The 24117-nt window shown below is 57.2% G+C and overlaps 2 protein-coding genes across 6 annotated transcripts in view; one reads left to right on the top strand and one right to left on the bottom strand.

Moving 5' to 3' along the window:
* Positions 1–7327: 7327 nt before the first annotated feature.
* On the top strand, positions 7328–13204 carry GALK1 (galactokinase 1). Its single transcript, XM_058705943.1, has 8 exons — positions 7328–7560; positions 8464–8653; positions 9061–9180; positions 9368–9503; positions 9628–9809; positions 12498–12648; positions 12748–12910; positions 13003–13204. Exons 1-8 carry the CDS (start codon positions 7396–7398, stop codon positions 13072–13074), a joined length of 1179 nt encoding a protein of 392 aa, XP_058561926.1. The 5' UTR covers positions 7328–7395; the 3' UTR covers positions 13075–13204.
* Positions 13205–13517: 313 nt separating this feature from the next.
* ITGB4 (integrin subunit beta 4) overlaps positions 13518–24117 on the bottom strand; it is a 30144-nt gene continuing 19544 nt past the window's right edge. For 2 of the 5 annotated variants that reach the window (XM_058705938.1, XM_058705939.1), the window contains exons 27-41: positions 22917–23121; positions 21923–22080; positions 21349–21529; positions 21071–21208; positions 18784–18966; positions 18561–18692; positions 17076–17294; positions 16200–16445; positions 15892–16050; positions 15319–15468; positions 14579–14767; positions 14340–14495; positions 14092–14256; positions 13887–13997; positions 13518–13779 (exon numbers count right to left, since the gene is read on the bottom strand). In XM_058705938.1, the coding sequence (XP_058561921.1) occupies positions 13640–13779; positions 13887–13997; positions 14092–14256; positions 14340–14495; positions 14579–14767; positions 15319–15468; positions 15892–16050; positions 16200–16445; positions 17076–17294; positions 18561–18692; positions 18784–18966; positions 21071–21208; positions 21349–21529; positions 21923–22080; positions 22917–23121 (2532 nt within the window). In that variant the 3' untranslated portion in view covers positions 13518–13639. The remainder of the gene's footprint in view (positions 13780–13886; positions 13998–14091; positions 14257–14339; positions 14496–14578; positions 14768–15318; positions 15469–15891; positions 16051–16199; positions 16446–17075; positions 17295–18560; positions 18693–18783; positions 18967–21070; positions 21209–21348; positions 21530–21922; positions 22081–22916; positions 23122–24117) is intronic. The other 3 variants (XM_058705940.1, XM_058705941.1, XM_058705942.1) reach the window with 3 other exon arrangements.

Below are 24117 nucleotides of genomic sequence, written 5' to 3' on the forward strand. Positions count from 1 at the left end.
ATTAAAAAAATAAAAACATCAAAAAATAAGAAAAGGGTGCCTGGGTGGCACAGTCAGTTAAGCATCAGATTCTTCATCTCGGCTCAGGTCATGATCTCACAGTTCATGAGTTCAGGCCCCTGCACTGTTGGTGCAGAACCTGCTCGGGATTCTGTCTCTCCTTCTCTCTGACCCTTCCCTGCTTGTGCTTGCTTTCTCTTTCTCAATCTTAAAACAAAAACTTAAGAAGAGAGGCCTGCGGCCCTAAGCTGTCCCCTGCATCTTAGGAGTCTGGATTTCTCCCTGGCCATTGGCATGACGGTCATCAGCCTAGAGAACAGGAACTTCAGGGACATGGTGGGGGCACCAAATAAAGATAAGGCCTAAAGCTGGCCCCTCTTAGCGGAAGCATCCAAGGCCAGGGAGGGACAAGAAGCTCCTGGTGCTTTGAAGGAAAGGCCTAAGACTTGCTTGTATTTGGAGTTGTGCCTGGCACACAGCAGAAGCTCCAGACGTGTTTGCTGACCAGCCCGGATGGCCTTGGCAGCCCACAGCACAGCTGGCTGGATCTGCTCCTGGCATGGGTGGCAAAGAATGAGCCCAAAGTCCCAAGAGCTTTGGTTACCGGCCTGGCTTCCAAACTGGGAGTGTTCCATGTAGAAACTGGGGCTCCAGTGGTCCCCGAGAACAGCTGCCCCCTCCCGTCCCTTATTAGAATCTGAGCTTTGTGTCTTGACACTTCCGTAAGCAGAAGCTATAGCAGGTCAGGATGCTGCTGGGGACAGGGTGGTAGCTGAGAGGATAGGCTCAGGGTCAGCCAGGCTCAGGTTCAAGGCCCAGCTCTCCCATGTGGATGAGTTTCCGAACACATCTGTGCTTCCCTATCTGTAAAACGGGAATAAAAGCAGTGTCTAATAGGCTTGAAAGGATTTAATGACATAATCTGTGCAAAGCCTGGTGACTAAAAATATTTGACAGCAGAAGTAAAGGGCACTGACCAATCAGAACACAGACTGGTAGTAAACAACCAGTACTGCCCTCTGGCTGAGTACAGCCCCGATATCAGGGCTTACCACAAGCTCAGTGTTAGTATTACCAACATTACAGAAGCTGCTATCATTCATGTTACAGCAGGGCAAAGGGGGTCCAAATCAGAAGATAGGTTAGCCCTCTGGAAACAACCACAAAGAGAAACTCCCAGAATGAGTGAGAGGGTGGCCATCTGCCGAGAGCAAACATTTTCAGAGAAGGTGTCTGTAGATATCAGCATGGGAGATGTGGACCCATTTCCCATCAGGGGTCCAGGCTGTGACTGCAGCAGAGAAGCTAGAGCTACACAGAGCTCAGAGACCCTCAGTCGCATGAAGAAAAACCAAGTCTAAAAAAACTTTGGGGCGCCTGGGTGGCGCAGTCGGTTAAGCGTCCGACTTCAGCCAGGTCACGATCTCGCGGTCCGTGAGTTCGAGCCCCGCGTCGGGCTCTGGGCCGATGGCTCGGAGCCCGGAGCCTGTTTCCGATTCTGTGTCTCCCTCTCTCTCTGCCCCTCCCCCGTTCATGCTCTGTCTCTCTCTGTCCCAAAAATAAATAAAAAACGTTGAAAAAAAATTTTAAAAAAAAACTTTTTTGAACATTTATTTATTTTGGGGGCACCTGGGTGGCTCCGTCAGTTGAACGTCCGACTTTGGCTCCGGTCATGATCTCACTGTGCATGGGTTCGAGCCCCGCGTCGGGCTCTGTGCTGACAGCTCAGAGCCTGGAGCCTGCTTGGGATTCTGTGTCTTCCTCTCTCTCCCCCTCCCTGGCTCGTACTCTTTTTCTGTCTCTCAAAAATAAATGTGTGTGTGTGTGTGTGTGTGTGTGTTTTAATGTTTATTTTTGAGAGAGAGAGAGAGAGAGAGAGAGCATGAGCAGAGGAAGGGGCAGAGAGAGAGGGAGACACAGAATCCGAAACAGGCTCCAGGCTCTGAGCTATCAACACATAGCCCGACACTGGGCTCAAACCCACGAACCGTGAGATCACGACCGGAACCAAAATCGGATGCTTAACTGACCGAGCCACCCAGGCGGCCTGAAAAACTGAGTCTAGCAGGAAGGACCCAAAGGCTAAGAACAGCACAGAGACGGACACAGATTCTGGTAGGGAAGAGGCACCTCTAGAGTGCCTGTCTTTTTTTTTTTTTTTAATTTTTTTCAACGTTTTTTATTTATTTTTGGGACAGAGAGAGACAGAGCATGAACGGGGGAGGGGCAGAGAGAGAGGGAGACACAGAATCGGAAACAGGCTCCAGGCTCCGAGCCATCGGCCCAGAGCCCGACGCGGGGCTCGAACTCACGGACCGCGAGATCGTGACCTGGCTGAAGTCGGACGCTTAACCGACTGCGCCACCCAGGCGCCCCTAGAGTGCCTGTCTTCAGTCAGGAGCCAGGTCTCACTATCGCCTGGACAGATGTGGGTCAGCAGCCTCTAGGCCTTCCTCAGCCACTGGGCATCTGGCTGGCACCGTGGTATTTCCATCACTGTGGTGGGTATCACTGGCAATTCGGTCACAATACCGCAGTCCCGTGTGACAGATGGCTCTGGCTGTGCTGGTACGAGTGAGTTTTTCAGCCAGTAGAGCAGAGAACAGACCAATAAGGGAGCCACCCCGCCCCGCTCCCGCCAATCCTGTGACATCTGGCCAGGAAAGTGGGAGCGAGGGTCAGAGGTCAGAGGCAGACTTCTCCTGAACAAATTTCATGTAACCCGCTAGATGGGCTTCAGAAACAGAGTAAACACATCTTCCAAATAAAATCGATGTTTCAGAGTTCCTCGGCCGAACAAACAGGAACACTTGCCCTTAGATCAAATCCAGGTTCTCTAAGACTGAAACAATACAAAGGACGAGTATAGGGCAAATGGATATGTTTTCAATCAAAGTGAAACAATGGAAATAAAAACAAGGGTGTAGGCCTGGCAGGCATTGGGATCCCTCCTCTCTCTCTCCTTATTTAGAAAGCGTTCCTCCTCCATCCCAGCACTTAGCCAGAGGGGGCCGGATGGTGTCTGCCTCCCACCCAGAGCAGGAGAGCCTGGGGCTTTTATCTGGCCAATTGCACACAGGAGAGTCCACTGATGTCTGTTGAATTAATGGATGACTGATAATAACAGCAAATATTTATTCTGTGCTTACCAGTGCCAGGTGCTAGGCTGGCCACTTTATGAAAATGATCTCATTCAGTTCCTTTTTATAACCGTTTGTTGGGAGGAATCGCTAGCCCCCATTGTGCAGATGAGAAACTGAGGCTCAGGTGCAGTCATCTGCCTGAGATCGTAAGAGCAGAGATTTGGGCTCAGGACTGTTGGGTGTCAGAGCTCAGGTGGGTAAAGCATTCACAGAGAAGCGGTTGCCTGGTCCCACACGTCTCTGAGAGTGGTGCCTGGATGGGAGGCATGGTTTATGAGTTTAATCCCATTTCAGCCAGCCCCAAGGGCCACTCATGGTCTTGTCTTTTGTTTTGCCTACGCTAAAAAAGGCTTTACTGAGGAGCGCTCAAAGGGAAGCAGGCCATCAGATGGAATTTGGGATAGTTTCATTTCCCAAGTTGTTTTTGTTTTTTATAATAGAGCAAGCATGAGCAGGGGAGAGGGGCAGAGGGAGAGAGAGAGCCTTCGCGTGGAGCCTATTTAAGAGTTTATTTAATTAGATATTTAATTATTCATTTAAGTAATCTTTACACCCAAGGTGGGGGCTCAATCCTACGACTCTCGGATCATGACCTGAGCCTAAATAAAGAGATGCTTAACTGACTGAACCACCCAGGTGCCCCCAAGGTTTTTTTTTTTAAAAAGCAGCTTTTGGGGCGCCTGGGTGGCGCAGTCGGTTGAGCGTCCGACTTCGGCCAGGTCACGATCTCGCGGTCCGTGAGTTCGAGCCCCGCGTCGGGCTCTGGGCTGATGGCTCGGAGCCTGGAGCCTGTTTCCGATTCTGTGTCTCCCTCTCTCTCTGCCCCTCCCCCGTTCATGCTCTGTCTCTCTCTGTCCCAAAAATAAATTAAAAATGTTGAAAAAAAAATTAAAAAAAAAAAAAAAGCAGCTTTTATTGAGGGGTGCCTGGCTGACTCAGTCAAAAGAACACTCGACTCTTGATCTAAGGATTGTGAGTTCAAGCCCCACGTTGGGTGTAGAGATTACTTAAATGAAAAAATAAATTTAGGGGTGCCTGGGTGGCTCAGTTGGTTAAGCGTCTGACTTCGGCTCAGGTCATGATCTCACAGTTCAGGAGTTCGAGCCCCACGTCGGGTTCTGTGCTGACAGCTCAGAGCCTGGAGCCTGCTTCGGATTCTGTGTCTCCCTCTGTCTCTGCCCACCCCCCCCCCACCCCCCGCTGGTGCTCTGTCTCTGTCTCTCTCAAAAATAAACATTAAAAAAAATTAAAAAAAAACAGCTTTATTGAGATACATTACACATATCATACAATTCACCCATTCCAAGTATAAAATTCAGTGGTTTTAGTATATTTGAAGATCTGTGCAACCATCACCACGGGCAATTTTAGAACACTTTCCACACCACAAAGAGAACTCGGTACCCTTGGTTATCACTCTTTATCCCCTCCATTTCCCTCAGCCCTACGCAACAACTAATCTCCTTTCTGTCTCTGCAGATTTGCCTACTCTGAACATTGTGTGTATCTGCAATCATACAACTTGTGGTCTTTTGTGACTAGCTTCCGGCCTTTGCCACGCGTTCAAGGCTCAACCATGTAGTTCCATACTGTGTATCAGCACTTCACTGTTTTTATGCCTGAGCAAAATTCATTGTTATGGACATGCCACATTCTCTTTATCCATTTATCCCTTTGGGTTGTTAACATCTTTTTTTTTTTTTTTTAAGTTTATATATTTATTTATTTTTTAGTAATCTCTACACCCAATGTGGAGCTCGAACTCATGACCCCAATATCAAGAGTCGCATGCTCCTCCAACTGAGCCAGCCAAGCGCCCTCACTTGTTACCACCTTTTGGCTAATGTGAATAGTCCTACCATGAGCATTAATGTAGAAGTTTTGTGTGGACCTATGTTTTTTTTTTTTTTTTTAATGTTTATTTATTTTTGAAAGGCGCGGGGGAGGGGCAGAGACAGAGAGAGAGGGACAGAGGATCTGAAGCAGGTTCCGCGTTGACAGCAGTGAGTCGGATGCCAGGCTGGAACCCACGAACCGTGAGATCATGACCTGAGCCGAAGTCCAGACGCTCAACCGACAGAGACACCCAGGCGCCCCTGGACCTACGTTTTCAATTCTCTTGTGTACGTACTTAGGAGTGAAATTCCTGGGTCACATGGGCACTCTATGTTGAGCATTTGGTGGAAATGCTTAACTATTTTACATTGCCACCAGAGACTAAGGGTTCTGATTTCCCCACATTCTCAGCAACATTGCTGTAATTGCTATTGTCTTTCATTTTGGCCATACTAATGGGTGTGAAATAGCACCTCATTGTGCTTTTGGTTTACATTTCCTTAATGCTAATGATGTTGAGCACCTTTTCATGTGCTTATTGGCCATGTGTAATCTTGAACGTTGGGGAAAACGTTCAAGTCGTTTGCCTATTTTAAATTTATTTGTCTTTTTTGAGTTGTAAGAGTTCTTTATGTGTTCTTGATACAAGGCCCTTAAATATATGATTTGCAAATATTTTCTCCCATTCTGTGGGTTGTCTTTTTACTTTCTTCATTGTGTCCTTTGACGCAGGAAAGTATCTTATTTTGATGAAGTACAACTTATCTATCTTCCTTTTATCTCTTGTGCTTTTGGTGTCATATCAAAAAAGCCACTGCCGAGGTCACAAAGATTTATCCCTATATTTATTTCTAGAAGTTTTCAGAGCTGCCTTTTAAAATTTTTCTTAAGGGGCGCCTGGGTGGCGCAGTCGGTTAAGCATCCGACTTCAGCCAGGTCACGATCTCGCGGTCCGTGAGTTCAAGTTCGAGCCCCGCGTCGGGCTCTGGGCTGATGGCTCGGAGCCTGGAGCCTGTTTCCGATTCTGTGTCTCCCTCTCTCTCTGCCCCTCCCCCGTTCATGCTCTGTCTCTCTCTGTCCCAAAAATAAATAAAAAACGTTGAAAAAAAATTAAAAAAAAATAATAAAATTTTTCTTAAAAAAAAACCCTTATTTTATTTTAGAGAGCGAGCACGCAAACAGGAGGGGGGGGAGGGAGAGAGAATGTTAAGCAGGCTCCACGCTGAGCTTGGAGGCTCGATCCCTCGACCCTGGAATCAGAACCTGAGTGGAAATCAAGAGTTGGAGGCTCAACTGACTGAGCCGCCCAGGCACCCCCAGAGCTGCATTTTTTTTTTAATTGAAGTGTACATAACATACAGTGTTATATTAGTTTCAGGTGTACAACATAATGATTCAACAATTCTATACATTACTCTGGGCTCATCATGACGAGTATCAGAGATGCATTTTAAATGCACTACTCCACTCTTTGGGCAACCCCCCCAGCAGACCCCAAGCTCTAAACCTGGCCACAACTCTCCACAAAGCCCCCCACCCTAGTCCCAAATAGGCTGCTTACATTTCAGCATTTCTGCTTCACGGTTTCATATAGATGCAAATGTGGACAGGCGTCCAGGCAGGGACAGCTTGAAGGTTCAGGACGCAAGCTGGTGAAAGAGGCGGTGGTGAGTGTCAGATGCTGGGTCCAAGGCTCAGGACTGAGGAAGCACCTGCTGGGGCCAACAGCCCCACCTACCTTGGCAGCCCCGGTAGGTCCTTCCAGTGGAGGCTGGGGCCACTGCTGTCCAACTGCCACTCCTTCCTCCTTCCGTTGCTAGCATTTATGACAGCGGGGCCACTATACAAAAGGGCCTGTAGAAAGCGACTCCCTGGTCACCACCCAAACTTGGCTTTCCTCGTCTCAATTTACGCATCGTGCCAGGCCACCCTCTCAGAGACCCAAGATCAGGGTCTGATGACCTCTCACGGCGGCAGGACTCTAGGACCTGGGAGAGCCCTTTGGGAAATTCAGGTCGGCTGGATGCCAGCCCTGCTCCTCTGGCTGTGGGTGAATGGCCTGGCCGGTGTTGGTAGCAGAGAAAGGGGCACCAGGGCCAGGGAAGGGCAGCTCAGATCTTCCAGTCCGGCCAATACCACTCGAGTGGGCACCCGCCGGTCTCTTCCAAGGTCCGCCGCCCGCCGCGGTGGGGGTGTGGGGAAGATCCTTCCGCGGTGGGGGTGTAGGGGAGATCCCAACCCCGAGCGCCCAGCAGGTGGCTTGGGCCGCGAGGCGCGCGGGGGCGGGCCCGGCGCGGCGGGGGCGGGAGGAGGCCTGCGGTGGGGGCGGGGGGCGCGTGCAGGAATGCGCGCCGCCCCCGCGCGGCCCCGCCCCGGGCATCCCGCGCCGACCTGGCCTCGCTGCAGGGTGAGCATCATGGCCGCTTGGAGACAGCCCCAGGCCGGGGAGCTGCTGGCCGAGGCCCGTAGAGCGTTCCGGGAGGAGTTCGGGGCCGAGCCCGAGCTGGCGGTGTCGGCGCCGGGCCGCGTCAACCTGATCGGGGAGCACACGGACTACAACCAGGGCCTGGTGCTGCCCATGGTGAGGGGCCGGGCGGGGAGCCTCGAGCCTCCCCAGCGGCAGGGCCGGCCTTAGGCGCGCGGGGAGGTGCCCGGTCCCTGCGTGGATGTTGGGCGGCCGCGCCAAACTTTAGCCCTCCTGCCCCGGGTTTGGGGGACGAGCACGCCGGAGAGACCCGGGGACGGGGTATTTCCCACGTTGGAAGGGAGGAAGCGGGGGATCCGCGAGGAAGTAGGCTAGGAGGGGGTGTGCCGGCGCCTCTTCGCTCAAGCCCGCCCTCTGTGGACGTGATCCTCCCCATCACGCTGGGAGCCACCTCAACTTGTGCGGCTCCAGTGTGGCTTGCGGAATGGGGGCGCTTCGGGGCTTTGGCTTCCGGGGGCCCCAAACGCAGACCTGGGGGAACTAGCCTCAGACCTCCTGGTCCTACCCGTTCGGGAGGAAACTGAGGCCCAGAGAGGGTCAGTGATCTGCTTAAGGTCACACAGCTGGTTCTTGGTGGGGCTGGAGTCAGGCCTCTCAGCTCTTTCCACCTGGTGCGGCTTGGCCAGCGAGCGGGTACAGTGCACCTGAGACCACTCCATAATGGGAACGCATCAGTTGGAGCTCCTCTTACTCTCTAATCCTGCTCCGTGCCCCACAGCTGGGAGCCCATATTCAGGGCAGAGTCCAGGTGTACACTTCTGCAGCACTGGCCCTGCCCCCCCCCCCCCCCCCCAAGACCCAAGGGCAGAACCCAAGCCCCCAGGGGCCAGCCCAGCACTCAGGTTCTTCCCTGAGACACCCCCCCCCCCAATTCCTTCCTGTTGAGCCTTAAAAGGAATCTGTCTGAAACTTTTTATTTCTCAGAACTTTAGTATCAGAGAAGCCTCATCCATGGGTCGCCTGGCAAAAGCTTTATATACCCCCTGTCTTTCCTGCCAGGCGCTGGAGCTTGTGACTGTGCTGGTGGGCAGCCCCCGGGCAGACGGCCTTGTCTCCCTCCTGACCACCTCTGAAGATGCTGATGAGCCCCGGCGGCTCCAATTTCCACTGCCCACAGCCCAGCGGTCACTGGAGCCCGGGACCCCCCGCTGGGCCAACTATGTCAAGGGAGTGATTCAGCACTACCCAGGTATGGGGACTAGGGCTGAGTCAAGTTCATGCTGGTAGTATAGGAGCACCACCTCTCAGCTGCAAAGCTCCTTAGCTCATCTAATCCACCATGGGGTAATGTATAGGGGAGGGTATCCCTGTTTTACCCAGGATGAAACTGATACCCTGAGAGGTTCCAGAACTTGTCCTGAGCTGCCCATTTTATGATTAGCGGAGCCAGGATTCAAACCCTAGCCTGTTGGCCTCCAGAGCCCTAAACCAGGAGGAGAGTTGGGAAGACTGTGTCCCAGGAACCTCAGGGTAGGAGGATGGAGACACAGCCCTGGAAGCAGCTATCAGGCACTGCCTCCCTGCATGACAAAATACGTGCCCTTCGTGGGCCCATCCTCCCAGATGGCCCATCTTACCATCACCCATTCTTTCCAGCTGCTCCCCTCCCTGGCTTCAGTGCAGTGGTGGTCAGCTCAGTGCCCCTGGGGGGCGGGCTGTCCAGCTCGGCGTCCCTGGAAGTGGCCACATACACTTTCCTGCAGCAGCTCTGCCCAGGTACTTCCTAGACCCCAGCCTTCCTTCCCTGAGGTTTCCTTGTCAGAGATTGTTCCTCGACTGTGGCTTCCGGAGGAGGGTGGGGAATCGCTCTGGCGTGTCCTTGGAGGTCCCACTGCTCCCATTTGCCCACTCCCACGTGCCCCCCTCCCGGGCCCCAGCCTCCTCACCTCCCCCTGTGCCGCAGACTCTGGGTCCATAGCTGCCCGGGCTCAGGTGTGTCAGCGGGCCGAACACAGCTTCGCAGGGGTGCCCTGTGGCATCATGGACCAGCTCATCGCACTGCTGGGGCAGAAAGGCCACGCGCTGCTCATTGACTGCAGGTCAGGGGCTCCCCTTGTACCCTCCCACCTCGTCATGAGGAGCTTCTGGGTGGAGCGTGCCCACCACCTGGTGTGGCAAGCAGACACTTGGGCTTGTCATCTCCCCACTCCAACTCCATGCCAGGTCCCTGGAGACAAGCCTGGTGCCGCTGTCAGAACCCAAGCTGGCCGTGCTCATCACCAATTCCAACGTCCGCCACTCGCTGGGCTCCAGCGAGTACCCTCTGCGGCGGCGCCAGTGTGAAGAAGTGGCCCGGGCGCTGGGCAAGGAGAGCCTTCGAGAGGTGCAGCTGGAGGAACTGGAGGGTGAGAGCTGGCTGGGCATCCTGTGGGGCTGCCAGGCCCTTGACGTGGGCTTGACCCTCCTGTCTACCCCCTCCTCTCCGGGGGCCTGTGCTGTGCTCTGCCCACTCCCCCTAAGACTGCAGACCTAGGGCTCCAACCTCAGCAGGGCTGCTGAAGTCCTAACATTGTTCTTTCTTTTTTTTTTTCAACATTTATTTTTTTATTTTTTTTTTTATTTTTGGGACGGAGCGAGACAGAGCATGAACGGGGGAGGGGCAGAGAGAGAGGGAGACACAGAATCGGAAACAGGCTCCAGGCTCTGAGCCATCAGCCCGGAGCCCGACGCGGGGCTCGAACTCACGGACCGCGAGATCGTGACCTGGCTGAAGTCGGACGCTTAACCGACTGCGCCACCCAGGCGCCCCTAACATTGTTCTTTCTAATAGGAGGATTACGTTTCTGCTGTGGAAAATGTAGGAAAACACACAGAGGAAAACAGTGAGCTAGAGGGCCACCACCCAGGGATAGCCACCGCTAACACCGCCAGTGTTTCTCTACATCTGCGTTTACAAAGTTCAGGATAGGCCATACGGTCACTTGCTTTCTTTTTTGCTACCATCTTAAGCCCTTTCCTGTGCCATTAGGGGCACTTCATCAGCAAGGCTTCTAACACTGCAGCATACAGGTGTGTCATAAGTTAATCATTTTCTAATAATCCCGTGATGCGGCAGTGAATGTTTTCGTGCAAGGGAGTCTCTCTCATTATCTTCTTAGAAGCAGATTCTTAGGCGTAAGATTGCAGAGTCAAAAGGTGCAGGTATTTTAAAGGTTCACGATACACGTGGCCAGGAAGATAGGATATGTAATAGTTTGAGGGTCAAATACCATCTCGCTCCGTCATGCCTGCGGGGCAGATAGTCTTATTACGTTCATCGTTTTGGATGAGGAGGCTACAGTAAGTGGCGGTGCTGAGACTCAAACCAGGCATGTAGCCCCCCATAGCCCGTACTCTCAGCCACGGGGCCAGGCTGCTGGCTTTGGGAGTTGTGTCCTCTCTGGCAGTGTGCGGGTGCCCATTTGGAGGACACTGGCCGGCCTGGTGGGACCAGCTTGTCCTTGGTGACCTGTCATGTTCACACCTGCCCCACCTGCTCTGTGCAGGTGACCTTATTGGAGGTGTTCACGCTTGAACACTTTGGCCGTCCCTCCTCTCCACTGGATCCCTTCCCCACCACTCCTGGGGTGTGTGTGTGGGGGGGGTCTCCCCCAACCTTGGAAACAGTGCTGTCCTCCGCCTTCTCCAGAGTCTTGTGCCAGAAGCCCTGTTTTCCCTCCTTCCTGTCCTCTGCCTGGCTCTTCCCCTTTTGCTTGGAAACCTGGTCGGTTTTCTTCCCTTCTAGAATTGAGTCTTTTTCCTGTGCTCATCTTGGAAGAAGACCTAATGCTTCTGGCCCCCATTTTCTCAACTCCACTCACTTCTCCGTCCTCTCGGTCGGCCTGCCCCTTGCTCCTGCCACCGGACACAGCAGTGCTCCCGGGGGGTTCCCCGCACACACCCACAGCCTGCATTCCCTCCCCCTCAGCGGCCCCCGCTCTCTCACAGTCCTGTTGTGTGTGCCTGCCCCAGGCTTTGTCCTCAGTGCACAGCCCCAGCCACCGTTGCTCCGCTTACGACTCAGACAGGAGCCTGCAGCCTTGCTTTCCCGCCTGGAGCCCCCCCCCCCCCCCCCGGCCCCATTTCCACCTGCAGTCCTGGAGCTTCCACCCGATTCCCAAGGGAACTCATCATCCTTTGTCCCCCATAGGCTTCTCCTGCTTAGCTCCCCTTATCTGTGATTTCCTCACCCTTGTCACTTCTGTTTGAAACCTCAGTCTCTTGTGTCCTCACTACCCGCCCCCCCCCCCCCCAGTCTCCAATCTCTGTTCCCTCCATTCCTTCTTCCCCCACATCAGGCCCCTCGTTGGTTTCTGACTGTTTAACAACTGCTATCTGGGTTCCTGCTTCTCCCAGCTTGGGCCCTCTGCCCTAGGCAGTCACTTTTGTCCACCAGAGCTCAGCTCCAGCCCTTCCCTGCTCCAAAACCTGTGTGGCATCCAGAATTAAGTAGCAGAGTCCCCCGGTACCCTGGGCTGCCGCTACCGACTCGGCTTGCTCTCCCCACCTCAGCGTTAGCCAGCAGGATAGCCTACTCTTGGTGGGCCCTGTGCCCTGCCTCTTGACCTTTGCCTGGGCTGTACCCCAACTCTGGAGCCCCAGCTCTCAGGGGCTCCACTGATGCTCCAGCGTAAACAGCGGCAGGATTTCTTCTCCCTCTTGTGCCACTGTGGACTCCTGTGTCCCCCTCACCTTGGAAGCACCAAGAGTCTGGGGCTTACCCTGTTGTTTATTGAGCACCCACTGTGCACCGGGCACTCTGCTGGCATGTTGCCCAATCAGTGCATAGCGGGTCCCAGAGTGACATAGGGGTCCCATCTTATAGTTGAGGAGGAAAGGCTCCATACTTTAGTCACCAATGCCAGGTTCTGCTTACAGCTCTGTCAGAACCAGGTCTAAGACTGGAGGCTCCTCCCCTCCCCCCCCGCCCCCCCACGCCACCTCCACCCCTACCCCTGCCCGCTAGCCTCATCACCCTGGTGCCCCCATCCCTCCATCTGCACGGGCCCAGAGGTGGTGGGGTGGCAGGTCTGCTGACCCCTTTCCCTTCCCAGCTGGCAGAGAGCTGGTGAGCAAGGAGGGTTTCCGGCGGGCACGACATGTCGTGGGCGAGATCCGGCGCACGGCCCAGGCCGCGGCTGCCCTGAGCCGCGGAGACTACAGAGCCTTTGGCCGCCTCATGGTAGAGAGTCACCACTCGCTCAGGTGAGGACTCCTGGGTGCCTGTATCTTCCAGGCACAGGCTGTCCCCAGGGCAGGGTGGGACCAGGCCTAGGCCCGCCCTCTCCTGTATCCTCTCTGCAGGGATGACTATGAGGTGAGCTGCCCCGAGCTCGACCAGCTCGTCGAGGCCGCGCTGTCAGCACCCGGGGTTTACGGCAGCCGCATGACTGGCGGTGGCTTCGGTGGCTGCACCGTGACCCTGCTGGAGGCTGCCTCCGTTCCCCAGGCCATGCAGCACATACAGGTGGGTGGGTGCCGGTGCCTGCGGGTGGGAGGGATGGAGAAAGGGCTTCCCAGGGCCCTGCCACGCTTAGACCCCACCTGCCTCTCCCCTAGGAGCAGTACAGCGGCACCGCCACCTTCTACCTCTCTCAGGCGGCCGACGGTGCCAAGGTGCTGCACTGGTGAGGCCCTCCCCGGGACAGCACCCGGTGGGCATGGGGCCTGCCAGGCAGCACGTCACGAAGCTCCAGGCCTCTGGCGCCTCTTGCCCTCTGCATCTGGGTGCTCAATAAACTTGTGCCTCCCATCACGATAACCCGCCTGCCTCTAGAGGTGGGTGTGTGCTTGGGGATCAGAGAAGCGTGTGTCAGAACCGCTTGCCTGCTCTGTACTGGCACTCCCTGGAAGAACAGACAGGGCAGAGCCAAGCGGTAGCAAAATCTTTTATTAAGTGCAGAGCAAAGCTGGGTCCTTGTCATGCTGGTCCCAGCTCTTTGGTTACGCACAAACGGGCTTGGGCCTGGGGTAAGGGAGTAGTGGCCAGAAGGGCCATCTGGGACCTCTGCTCCCTTCACGCCTCCCAGAGGACACCTACCCTCTGCTCCGTAGCCAGACGTGCTGGCCCTGTGATCAGCATGGGGGTGTGCTGGGCTGCGAGGGGTCCGAGGTTGGAGTAGCTGAGGCAGAGCCGGGAGGAGGAGGCAGGGTGGGGGCCCAGGTTCCAGGACACTGTCGGGTAGAGGTGGGGGGCTCAGGTCTGGAAGAACTGTTGGTCCACCTGGGTACTGAGGGTTCCACTGGTGGTCAGTGTCCGGCTCACAAACTCCTGGGTCACATGGCGGGTGAGGGAGCCACCTGCTTCCAGGCGTTGGGACCCCAGGGTCAGTCCATCTGCAGGGGAAAAAGCACTGAAGGACCCTGCCTGGGTCCCTGTCTGTCCTGCTCTGTTAGCGCTGTGCTCCCCCACGAGAACTAGGATCCCCTGCCCAGCGACTCACCCAGGAAGAAAGGCTCGGTTGTGCTGGTGTGGGTGGTGGTGATGCTGCTGTACTCGCCTGGCAGCTGGTGCTGGAAGAGCCCGGGGTGGCTGCCCAGTTGAGGAAAAGGGCCTGGCATGGGCAGATGAGCGCCAGTCAGGGATGGTGCCAGGAGAAGATGTGGCCAGAGAAGGGGCAGGGGTGAAGAATGGGCAAGCCACCTCACCTCCGTCCTGGGACTCGATGGTGATGATACCCTCACGCTCCGGCCCATAGCCTTGGGTGGTCTTGGCCTGCACCTTGAACTTGTAGGGCACGTTCTCACTGAGGCCCGGCACCGTCAGCCGGCTCTCAGGGCTGTCGCCATCCACCAGGAACGTGGTGGCTGGCTCTGGGCAGGGAAGATGCCTTTAGCCTCTGTGGCTCCCTCTCCACCCCTCCCCTGGCCACCCCTGAGGTGGGGACGGGCAGCACCTCCTCCATGGGCCATCTCACAGGTCACCAGGTAGCCGAGGATATCCCCATCGGGCCTGCGTGGCCGTTCCCAGCTCAACTGCAGCGAGTCTGGGCTCAGGGCAGTAAACACCAGCGGGCCCGGGGCACTGGGTGTGCTCAAAGTGAAGGTGGAGCCTGGGGGCAGCAGAGCAAGACTGTCAGCGTGTGGGTGGCTAGGGGACGCATGGGGGCAGCCACGGGGTGGGGAGTCAACTCACCTGGCAGGGGGCAGAGTGGGCTCTGGGGGTGCACCTGCGACTCAATGGTGATGACACCCTCACGCTCTGGGCCCCAGCCTTCCTGACTCTGGGCCCGCACACGGAACACATAGGAATGGTTGGGCAGAAGGTCTTCCACCACCACCGAAGTCTGGCTGGGGCTAGGGATGTTGAGCCGATGCAGCTCCCCTGGGGAGGGCAGACCGGGGGTCAGTGTTACTCCTACCCCTGGCCTGATCCCACCCCTGCCCTAGGCTGCCACTGATCATCCCACCCAGGATTCGCTGCGGTTTGGGTACAGGTGGGGATCAGCCTGGTAGGGTGTGGCCGGTAGTTTAGGTGGTATGCTACACGAGGGATGAGTGGAGCCTAAAATCCCACCTATGTTCTGCCTGTTTGCGGGCCCAGGTCATTGCTGCTGCGAGTTTGCCTTCCCAGGGAAGCACCACTTCCCGGTTCCCACAAAGCATCTCGCAGGCCAGCGGAGGCCCTGGGTCTGTCCCTAGGTCAGTGAAGCCTTGTTAGGCAACGTCTCGCAGAGGGAATGACCTGGAGAGAGGCCCAGGGAGCTGGATAACTCAGAGGAGAGGAGGCAGTGACGGGCAGCGAGGAGCATGCAAGTGAGGCCCTCTCAGAACGTCTGGTGGGGATCGTTAGTGTTGAAGGGACTTGGGTGGGTTCCTGTGCAGCTGGGTGCCCGAGCCTTGCAAGCCCCAAGCCTGCCGGCAGCTGTGCCTCACCCCCGTTCAGCAGCTGGTACTCCACACTGTAGCCCTGTAATGCCTGCTCACACTGTGGCTCCTGCCAGCTCACTTTCAGAGACGTGGGGCCCAGAGCCGAGAACACCAGGCGGGTGGGTGTGTTGGGCACACCTGCAGCCAAGCGGGAGCCTGAAGACGGGAGGCCACAGTCAGTTTCTGGCAGGGGGGTCTCTGGGCAGGAGCCCTCCCTCTGACCTCCCGCGGCTGTCTCATCTCTGCTGGCCGCTGGCCTCGCGGCTCACTCAGCCTGCAACACCCTGTCCGGGCCACCCAGCACCCCCTGGACAACTCAGAGTGGATGCGGGCCCTGCCTGTGCCTAGAGAGGGTGAGCACCAGAAGTTGGCCGCCCCCCCCCCCTCAGCTGGTCTGGCCCCCCCTCTTCCCCCAGCCCATCACCCCCGGAAGGGCAGAGGCTATATTAGGCATCAGCATTGATGGAGATGAAAAATGGAGGGTGAAGTACTGGGTTTGGGCAGTGGCTGCGATGAACAGATGGGTGACAGATGGAGCGGGACAGCTGTGGAGACGCGAGATGGCCACCCCTGTACTACCTGGGCCCCGAAAGGGCGCCGCTGGCTGCCCAGCCAGGATTATAGTGTCTCGGGAGTCCCCAGAGGGAGGGAACCCTTTCATCTGAGCCCGACTCAGGGACCCGAGGGCCCAGGACAGCGGAAGCCTGCTCCTCCCCTCTTCCCAGATGGGAGGGAGGCCTAGGGCAGGACAAAACAAGAGTGAGGGCAGGAAGTGTGCGTGTTGGAGGATGGGAAGCGGGGCACAGCCCGGCCAGTAACCCCAGCCTCCTGGAGCTGGAAGAGAGGCAGGGTCAGTGGGAGAGGCAGGGCTGGGAGCGGACACTCACTGTGGGAGGACACGGAGGTGAGGGTGGAGTAGTCCCTGGGCAGCGTGGCAGAGTGGGAGTGGGAGTGTTCCGTGCGGGTCAGCGAGTGGTAGTCCCGCGTGAGGGTGGAAGATGTGCTCAGCACCCGGTGGGGCAGGTGTGGGCTCAGGTGGGTGCCGTAAGCGGTGTTGGCCACGGTCATCCTGTTCAGAGAGTTGGAGCTGCCTGGGAAGGCTACGTCCATCCGCCCGTTCACCACCAGGTGCTCTGTGGGAGGAGAGCAGGGTCACTCGGACAGGCCTGCGCCAGACCCAGACGCAGGCTGTGGCCCTGGGAATTCTTAGGATTACCTACCCTCTGAGGGGAGGGGGTGGGGGGCGCTTGGCATAAAGAAAACCAGCCTCTCTTGGCCCACCAGGGAAAGAAGCTCAGTGTTCCCGGCAGAGTCCAAGGGGCCACACAGGCTTCTGCAGCCCATGTCTGTCAGTCCTGCAGGATGCCAGTGTGGACCGTGTGAGCACCGCTGACCCTAGCTGGGAGACCTACTGCCCTTGCCGTCAGCCCTGCCTGGGGGAGAGCCCAGATGCCTGCCCTCGTGTCCCTTGAGACCTCTGGGGGGGGGGGGGGTCTCCTTGGGTACTAGCGCCTGCCCCTGGGCACGACGAACTTCTGAAGTTGCAGGCTCCTGCGGGCAGTCCTGCTTTGAGGAGATCACGAATGCCTGGCCCGGGGGTCCCTCGGCTCTGGGGGTCCGCCTCCGCGCCGTAGCACCTCCCCAGGTTGGGCAGGGGGCCATTAGTGGGCAGCCTGACCACAGGGGGCTCAGGCTGGACGCAGGCGGCAAACGAGCGCGCCTGGCTGGGTGCGGGGTCGGGGCGCGCCGGGCAAGCCCGTCACCTCCGGGGGGCCTGGGTGTGGCGCCGCGGGCTAGGCCGCCACCCTCCCCGCCCGCGCCCCCGTCCGCGCTGTCTTCCGGGGGGCCGCGGGGCGGCTCGCCGTCGGAGGAGCGCCCGCTGCTGGCCGACAGGCGCGGGATGAGCTCCGGGGGCAGCCGCCACGTGACGCGCCGCAGGTCCAGCTCCTCCCCCAGCAGGGGCTCGAACTTCCAGCTGCCGCCTTGGGAACAACGAAGGGCCGCATTGGCACCGCCGGCGGGCGCGGGCGGCTCCGGGAGGGGGCGCGGCGGGGCGGAGGCCAGCGACGTGAGCCCGTCCTCGGCTCTCCGGAATCCAAGTGTGTCGGGGCGGGGGGTGGGGTGAGGTTGGTCGCGGAAGGCTCTCCGGAATCCAAGTGTGTCGGGGCGGGGGGTGGGGTGAGGTTGGTCGCGGAGCAGGCGACAGGCGGGCCCCTCGGCCCGCACGACGGAAGAGGAGGCCTTCCGTGTGCGCCAGAGCTGGCAGGGCTGCAGCTGGGGAGGACAGGCCCCAGGGGTAGCCCTGGCTCTGGCACCAGCTGTGAGGCCTCTTGGTCTGAGCCTCGGTTTCCCATCTGTACACTGGAGAGAATAATCTCTCCCCTGCCTGCCTCCCAGGGACAGTTCCAGAAGCCACAGAGTGCGTCACAGATAGTGTTAACAGCTGAGCTTTCTCTCATACCCTCAAAACCCCTGCGACCCTTGGGCTGGGGTTCCTGAAGTCCAAGCTCAGCTCTGTCAGGGCACGTAGGTGTTCACAGGGGGCCTGAGGCTTAGGCAAGGGTGGAAGAAAGTAGAAATCCAGAGAACCTTCACTCGTGGCATTGTATGACTGGCATCCTATTTTACAGATCAGAAAACTGAGGCACAGAGAGGGTGAGCAGTTCATCTGATGTCCCACAGCAGAGCCAAAGCTAAAACAGAACCAGGGAGTCCAGCCAAGGACCCTTTGTACCACACTGCAGGGAATCAGGAGGGAAGAGGAGCACTGGACCAGTGGACGGGACAGGGGACACTGCCTCCCTGACCCGGGGCAGGTGGCTGCTCTGAGCTTCCGGGTCATGCCTGCCTCCTCCCACATTGTCCCTGGGAGGTGGCCTGAATGTCCTGACTCCATGGCACAGCTGGTGAGCCTTCCAGAAGCAAGGCTGTGTTTGCACACTGGTCCCATGTGCATGAGCCTACATGACTCTGTGTGCATCTGCTCCCAAGCAAGTCTCTGCCTGTGCTTATACACAGATGTGCACACGACTGCATGTGGGCCACGTTGGCTTTGTCCCCTCTGTACCCAGTGCCAGTATGATGCCTGCCAGATGGTCGGCTCTGCAGATATCCACCTGGAGCTGAGAGGGACTTCTGGTCTTGACCTCTAGGCCCAGTGGTCATCGGCCCCTTTGCTTTCTCTGGACACCAGTGACAGCCCCACCTCCTACCCAGGACTTCCTCTCATGGATCCCAGGCCCACTCACCGGTGTCGTCGGAGACGCTAGGCCTCTGGCTGCCAGCCGGGGAGCGCAGTACTTCGTCGCTGTACATGAGGAAGCTCTCGTAGTCTTCCCCGCACTGGGCGTCCACGATGGGGATGTCCGGGATGATGGGGACTGCAGGGGTGGGAGAGGTGAGCCAGGGACCCAGCCTCCTGTCCTCCCCTCTCCACCCTGTGCCCTGCCCCACCCCCACCCCCCCACTCACTGGACATGGGCCGCTTGGGCTGGGTGGCCAGGTTGATGATGGCTTCCCGCTCGGGCCCCCAGCCTGCCCCATTGCGCGCCTTCACTGTGTAGCGGTATGGCTGGGACTCCCGCAGGTTCTCAATGAGCAGCATCCGCCTCTTAGGAGTGTCCACCAACACCTTCTTCATGGGCCCGATGGGTCCTGGGGCAGGGAGAGTGCCTCAGAGGGGTCCTTCTACGTTCCTGCCTGGCCCAGCCCCGCCTCTGATGTAACAGCACCGCTGCGTGGTCTCTGAATTGCACGGAGAGGGCGCAGGGGACAAGGCAGAGAGCAAGCAGCTATTGGAACCCCTGTGTCGTGCCGCGCCCTGAGAACCTGGGTGTGCCTCATTTAAGGAAAGGTCACCAACTCTCCGAAGGGCTGGCTCATCCTTAAGTGGCAAAGCCAGGACTAGACTCAAGGTGGCCCCACTGTGACCTCTACGGATTGGTAAACGGTCCTGTGTCCACCTGAGGCACACTCCGGCAGTGAGGGTGCCTCTGTCTCATTGTCCACACGACCAGACCCCAAGTGCTCTGTTGAGGAAGTGAAAGTGGAGATATCCAGACAGCCACCCCAGCTGCCCTGTGGTCACAGGAGCAAGGACTGGGATAGAGGGGTGGGCTCGGGGAAGCTGCACCTCCGGGCAGGCTGAGGCTTCGGAGAGCTAAGGGGTGGGGAGAAGGGTGGAGAAGAGGGCCAGCAGTGACAGGTGAGCAGAGAGCAGAGGCCAGGCACCTCTCCTCCACTCACACCTAGAAGGGCAGACACGCAGCCCTGGGAGAAAGGAGAAAGTGGCCCTCGTTGCTCTGAGCAAGTGACGGCACCTGGGCCCAGGCACAGCAAGAAGTGCCCTGCCATGCTCGAAGGCTTCTGGGAAACCAGAGAAGGCCCAGAAGGACGGAGGCCAGAAAAGGTCCCAGTTTCCAAAGAGGTCCAAAGGAGGGTTCTGGAAAGTGCTACCTGATAAGCTTGATGTCTACCCCCAGCCAACCACTGTGCTTAAAAAGAATTGATTGGTGGAGGCCCATCAGCCTGGGGGAGGTCTCTAGCTGCCAAGGTGGGCACTGTTCTCCGCCCACCCCTCACATCTCTTTCAGCTTAGTGGGAACAGGGGAGAGGGACACCCACCAAAGTGCTGATGCCCTCAGCCAGGAGGGCCATCCAGCACATTCCAGGACACAGCTGAGACCTCAGCAGACTGAAGCCATGCCCGAAATCATCAGGGATGAACTTTGAACAGGGTACGTATCATTCCTGGGATGAAAGGCGGGATCAGAGGAGACTTCCTAACAGTGGTCCATGGGCAGACTAAGTGTTATAAACCTGGAACAGGCCAAAGGCGTGATGTAGCTGCTGAGGTTGCATGTGGTCTGCTTGGCTGGTAAAGAGCCACGAGCCTGATGTCTAGAATAATCTTGGGGCCCTCTGCCCTTTTGGGCCATCCCCGAAGCGCTGCGCCTGACCCACGTTAAGGTCCATGGGTCATATGGGGTGGTGAGCTCTGCAACCCTGGGACGGAACAAGCAGCAGTGAGGGCACAAGGAGGAGGTCCCTGCACCAGGCGGCAGGTGGAACCGATTTCCCTCACTTCCTCATCTTGGCCATTGGCAAGGGGTGCCCACCCTTCCCTCCCTTCCAGGACTGGGAAGAAATAACAGTGCTGCCATACACTCCGGCCTTGGGCTGTTATTTGAGATGTACTTAAAAAAAAAAATGGTTTCGGGGCGCCTGGGTGGCTCAGTCGGTTAAGTGTCCGACTTCAGCTCGGGTCACGATCTCGCGGTCCGTGAGTTCGAGCCCCGCGTCGGGCTCTGGGCTGATGGCTCAGAGCCTGGAGCCTGCTTCCGATTCTGTGTCTCCCTCTCTCTCTGCCCCTCCCCCGTTCATGCTCTGTCTCTCTCTGTCTCAAAAATAAAAAACGTTAAAAAAAATAAAAAAAAAATGGTTTCTCTGAAATTCAGGGCATCCTCTATTTGCTAATCCTACCAACTCTACTTTGGCCCTACAAGAACCGCGTGAGAGTGAGCCGTGCGGGTTTGCTGTATGGGAAGCCTTCTCATGCCTTCTATCCCCACCTGCCCTGTGAGCTTCTGGGCTTGGTCTCAGGATGCAACCAGCCCCAACCTGACCACAAACCTGATGATGCCTCGGGCAACCAGACCTATGGGACACATCCACCAACCGGGACGATGTGACCTTCCTCCTGCGCTTTGCTCCCTCCCCTTCCTGCTGTCCTAGGGGCAGGAGGGGCCCACGTCCTTACGGTTGTCCTCGTTGACCAAGCCGTAGCAGACCTCGTAGGCCGTGATCTCTCCGTTGGTCTCAGCTGGCTCAGCCCAGCTCAGCTGGGTCACCGTGGAGGAGACGACATTGAAGGCCAGACGCCCCGGCTCACTGGGTACTAGGGAAGGAGGGGGGGCAGTGTAGGAAGAAAGCTGTCAGCAGCAGCAGGTGGAGGGCAGGGTTCTGGGAGTAGAGCGGGCAGAGCTGGGCACGGGGGCATCAGGGTGGTTCCGGGACAGACGTGTGGTGAGGCCTCACCTTCCTGTTGGGTGCGGCAGGACACCAGGGAGCTGTAGGGACCCTCGCCCTGTGCCCCGTAGGCGCACACCTTCATCTCATAGTCGCAGTATGGGTACAGGTTCGTGAGCTCCACCGAGGGCACCTTGCTGTCGAGCAGATGGGCCTCAGACTCCGAGTCACCCTGGATCCAGTACTTCACCTACTCCCAGGGGAGGAACTGGTCAGCGGGAGGCGTCAAGTGCCAGAGCTGCTCGTTGACGTCCTGCCCTTATTGTCCCCTTTGCACCGATGAGACACGGAGGGGTTGGTGACCTGCCAGGTTCACACAGCAGGGCTGGGGCAGAACTCAGGTGTCTTCTGGGTGGGGGGAGGGGCCGCATTCCAGGAAGGAGGGCAAATGTCTGAAAACTTCAGGGACGGGCCTTCGCTCTTCCCCGGGCAGATGGGGGTTCCCCCTGTCCACTTGTGCTTGGCTCCCCAGGGCCAAGCGTGCCCTCTCTGCCCCCTCGGGGGCTCTTTGGCTTCAGGTGGCCCGTCTCCCCAGTGGGTACCAGCCCTCCGCGTCCACCTCCCTCCTTGCCTCCCACCTTACCCTGTACCCCGTTGGCTTGCCCGGAGGGGGCAGCCAGTTGAAGTGGATCTTTCGGGACCCGGCGGCCTTGGCATTGGGGTTCTGTGGGGCACCCAGGTCACCAGGGTGAGGTGGAAATGATGACAGTGTCGGGCTTGTGAAGTTCCGGTCCAGTTCATCTGCAGTGGGCCGAGTCAGCGTGGGGCAGACAGCTCAGACACCCCCTCTTTGAGTGAAGCAGGAATCCACCCTCACCACCAGGGGGCGCCAGAGACTCAGTTACCAACTCTTCCCCGCCTCAACTGACCGCTGACAACTGACAGCACTCAGCACCCAGGACTCTGGGGGGACTGGTGCCCCCACTGGTGCTACAGAGGGCATCCTGCCCTCCTGGTGGAGGACCCGGAGGCAGGGGGTGTCTGGAGGAATGAGAAGGAGGAGGGAGATCGTCTGCCCTTCTTTCTCCCTTGGCAGCCAAAGGAATGTTCCATGTCAGAACATTTGTTTCTATACCCCCTTCCCCAGCGTGCTCCCCACTCTACTCTGAGAATCCCCCCTCCTCTCCTATCTTCCAGGCAAGGCTTCTCTGGGGTGGGCTCATAGACACCACCATACTGGAGGTTAAGGACCCGTAAGAACTGTTTCACCCCTCTAGGAAACACCTGCATTTTAGTTGGAACTGAAGCTGAAATCAAAGGGCTAAGACCTAACGGTGGGGTTCATGGCGCCGCCAGCAGGCTGGGTAGCCACAGCGTGAAAAAAGCCACCCTCTTTGGCTGAGAGCAGGATTGCTGGATAAAATGCAGGACCCCTAGTTAAGCCAGAATTTAAGATGAACAAAAAATAGGATAAGTATATCCCACTGAGGTGTGGGACATACTTACACAAAACTTGTTCTTCGTTTATCTGAAATCCAAATTTAACAGGGAATCCTATATTTTATTTGCCCATACTGCAGCCTTAGTGGAGAGGCCCCCAGCCCTCCCTCCCCACCTGCTTAAGGGGCTCTGCCTACCTCGGTCTCCAATGACGACGGTGGCTGAGTGGGGCTGGCCCAGGCGGGCCCCAAACTTGGGGTTGCTGAGTTGAATGTGGAAGCGGCGGGTCTGGCGGCCCCGCAGGAGGGAGTCTATCTCCCGCGGCTCCAGGAGCTTCACCTGCAGCTCCTTCCAGGTCTCCCCAGGTTGGAACAGCAGATCCCCCTCTGCAGGGATGTAGTCCTGGGAGGGAGAAGGGGTCAGGGTCAGACCAGGCCTGGAGGATGAATCATGCCACTCCACCCCAACCGCCTGGTACGGCAGAGAGCACCACACACAGACCATCCCACCTGCACACAAAATGGCTCCTGTTTCCGTAACACCTCCCGTGCATCAAGCATTTACTAGCTCATTTGACCCTCACAGCAATGTGAGGTGAGCTATTACTGTCCCCATTTTACAGATGAGGAACTGAGGCACACGGAGGGGTGGAGAAACTTGCCCACATTCACACAGGCAGTTGTGATAGAGCTGAGGTTTGAACCAAGGCCCAGAGATGGGGATGTATAGCAGATCCAGAAGAGTCTCACACAAGCAGACCCCAGCCAGGGAGGGAAGAACCTGCCCCACACTGCGGCTCTGAAGTCTGGGATCCGACCAGGCGCCAGGCCCTGCCTCCTAGGGAGGGTGCCCCCATCAGCTCCAGTTTTCTTCCTTCAGTGCCCCAGGGCTCTCCCGAGCAACCCCGGGGAAGTATGTCCGTGTCAACATACATGTATCTGCTCACATGAGACCACTAGGTGGCGATGCACACTAACATTTCAAGTTCAGGCCCAGCAGGGGGCAAATTCAACAGCTTAGAAACCTAGAGACCCTGCAGTCAGTGTAAGAAAAGCAGGAGTTACCCCCTAGACGACTGAGACTGAGCTGGGGGGGGAGCTCTTCCAAAAGTCGAAGTCACAAAAGGCAAAGCCAGGGAGTTGTCCTAGATAAAAGGACACCTAAGGCACACAACAAAATGCAATGCCAGATCCGGGATTGGTTCTTGGACTGGAGCAAAAACAAAACAAAACAAAACAAAACACCCCAAAACCGCTATAAAGGACATTATTGGGGCATGTGAACATGGGGAGATCTGAATATGAACCAATTATTAGGTAATGCTTTTTAGAATTTATTTCGAGACAGAGAGAGAGTGAGAGAGAGAGAGAGAGAGAGAGAGAGAGAGTTCACCCATAT

This window comes from Neofelis nebulosa, chromosome 16 (assembly GCF_028018385.1).
Source record: "Neofelis nebulosa isolate mNeoNeb1 chromosome 16, mNeoNeb1.pri, whole genome shotgun sequence".
Classification (NCBI taxonomy): Eukaryota; Metazoa; Chordata; class Mammalia; order Carnivora; family Felidae; genus Neofelis; species Neofelis nebulosa.

Excerpts from the sequence above, each read along its gene's own strand:
- GALK1 (XM_058705943.1), top strand. The coding sequence starts at position 7,396 with ATGGCCGCTTGGAGACAGCCCCAGGCCGGGGAGCTGCTGGCCGAGGCC. Across the intron at positions 9,181-9,367 it reads CCTGCAGCAGCTCTGCCCAG|ACTCTGGGTCCATAGCTGCC; the intron begins GTACTTCCTAGA and ends CCTGTGCCGCAG. Across the intron at positions 12,649-12,747 it reads GAGAGTCACCACTCGCTCAG|GGATGACTATGAGGTGAGCT; the intron begins GTGAGGACTCCT and ends TCCTCTCTGCAG.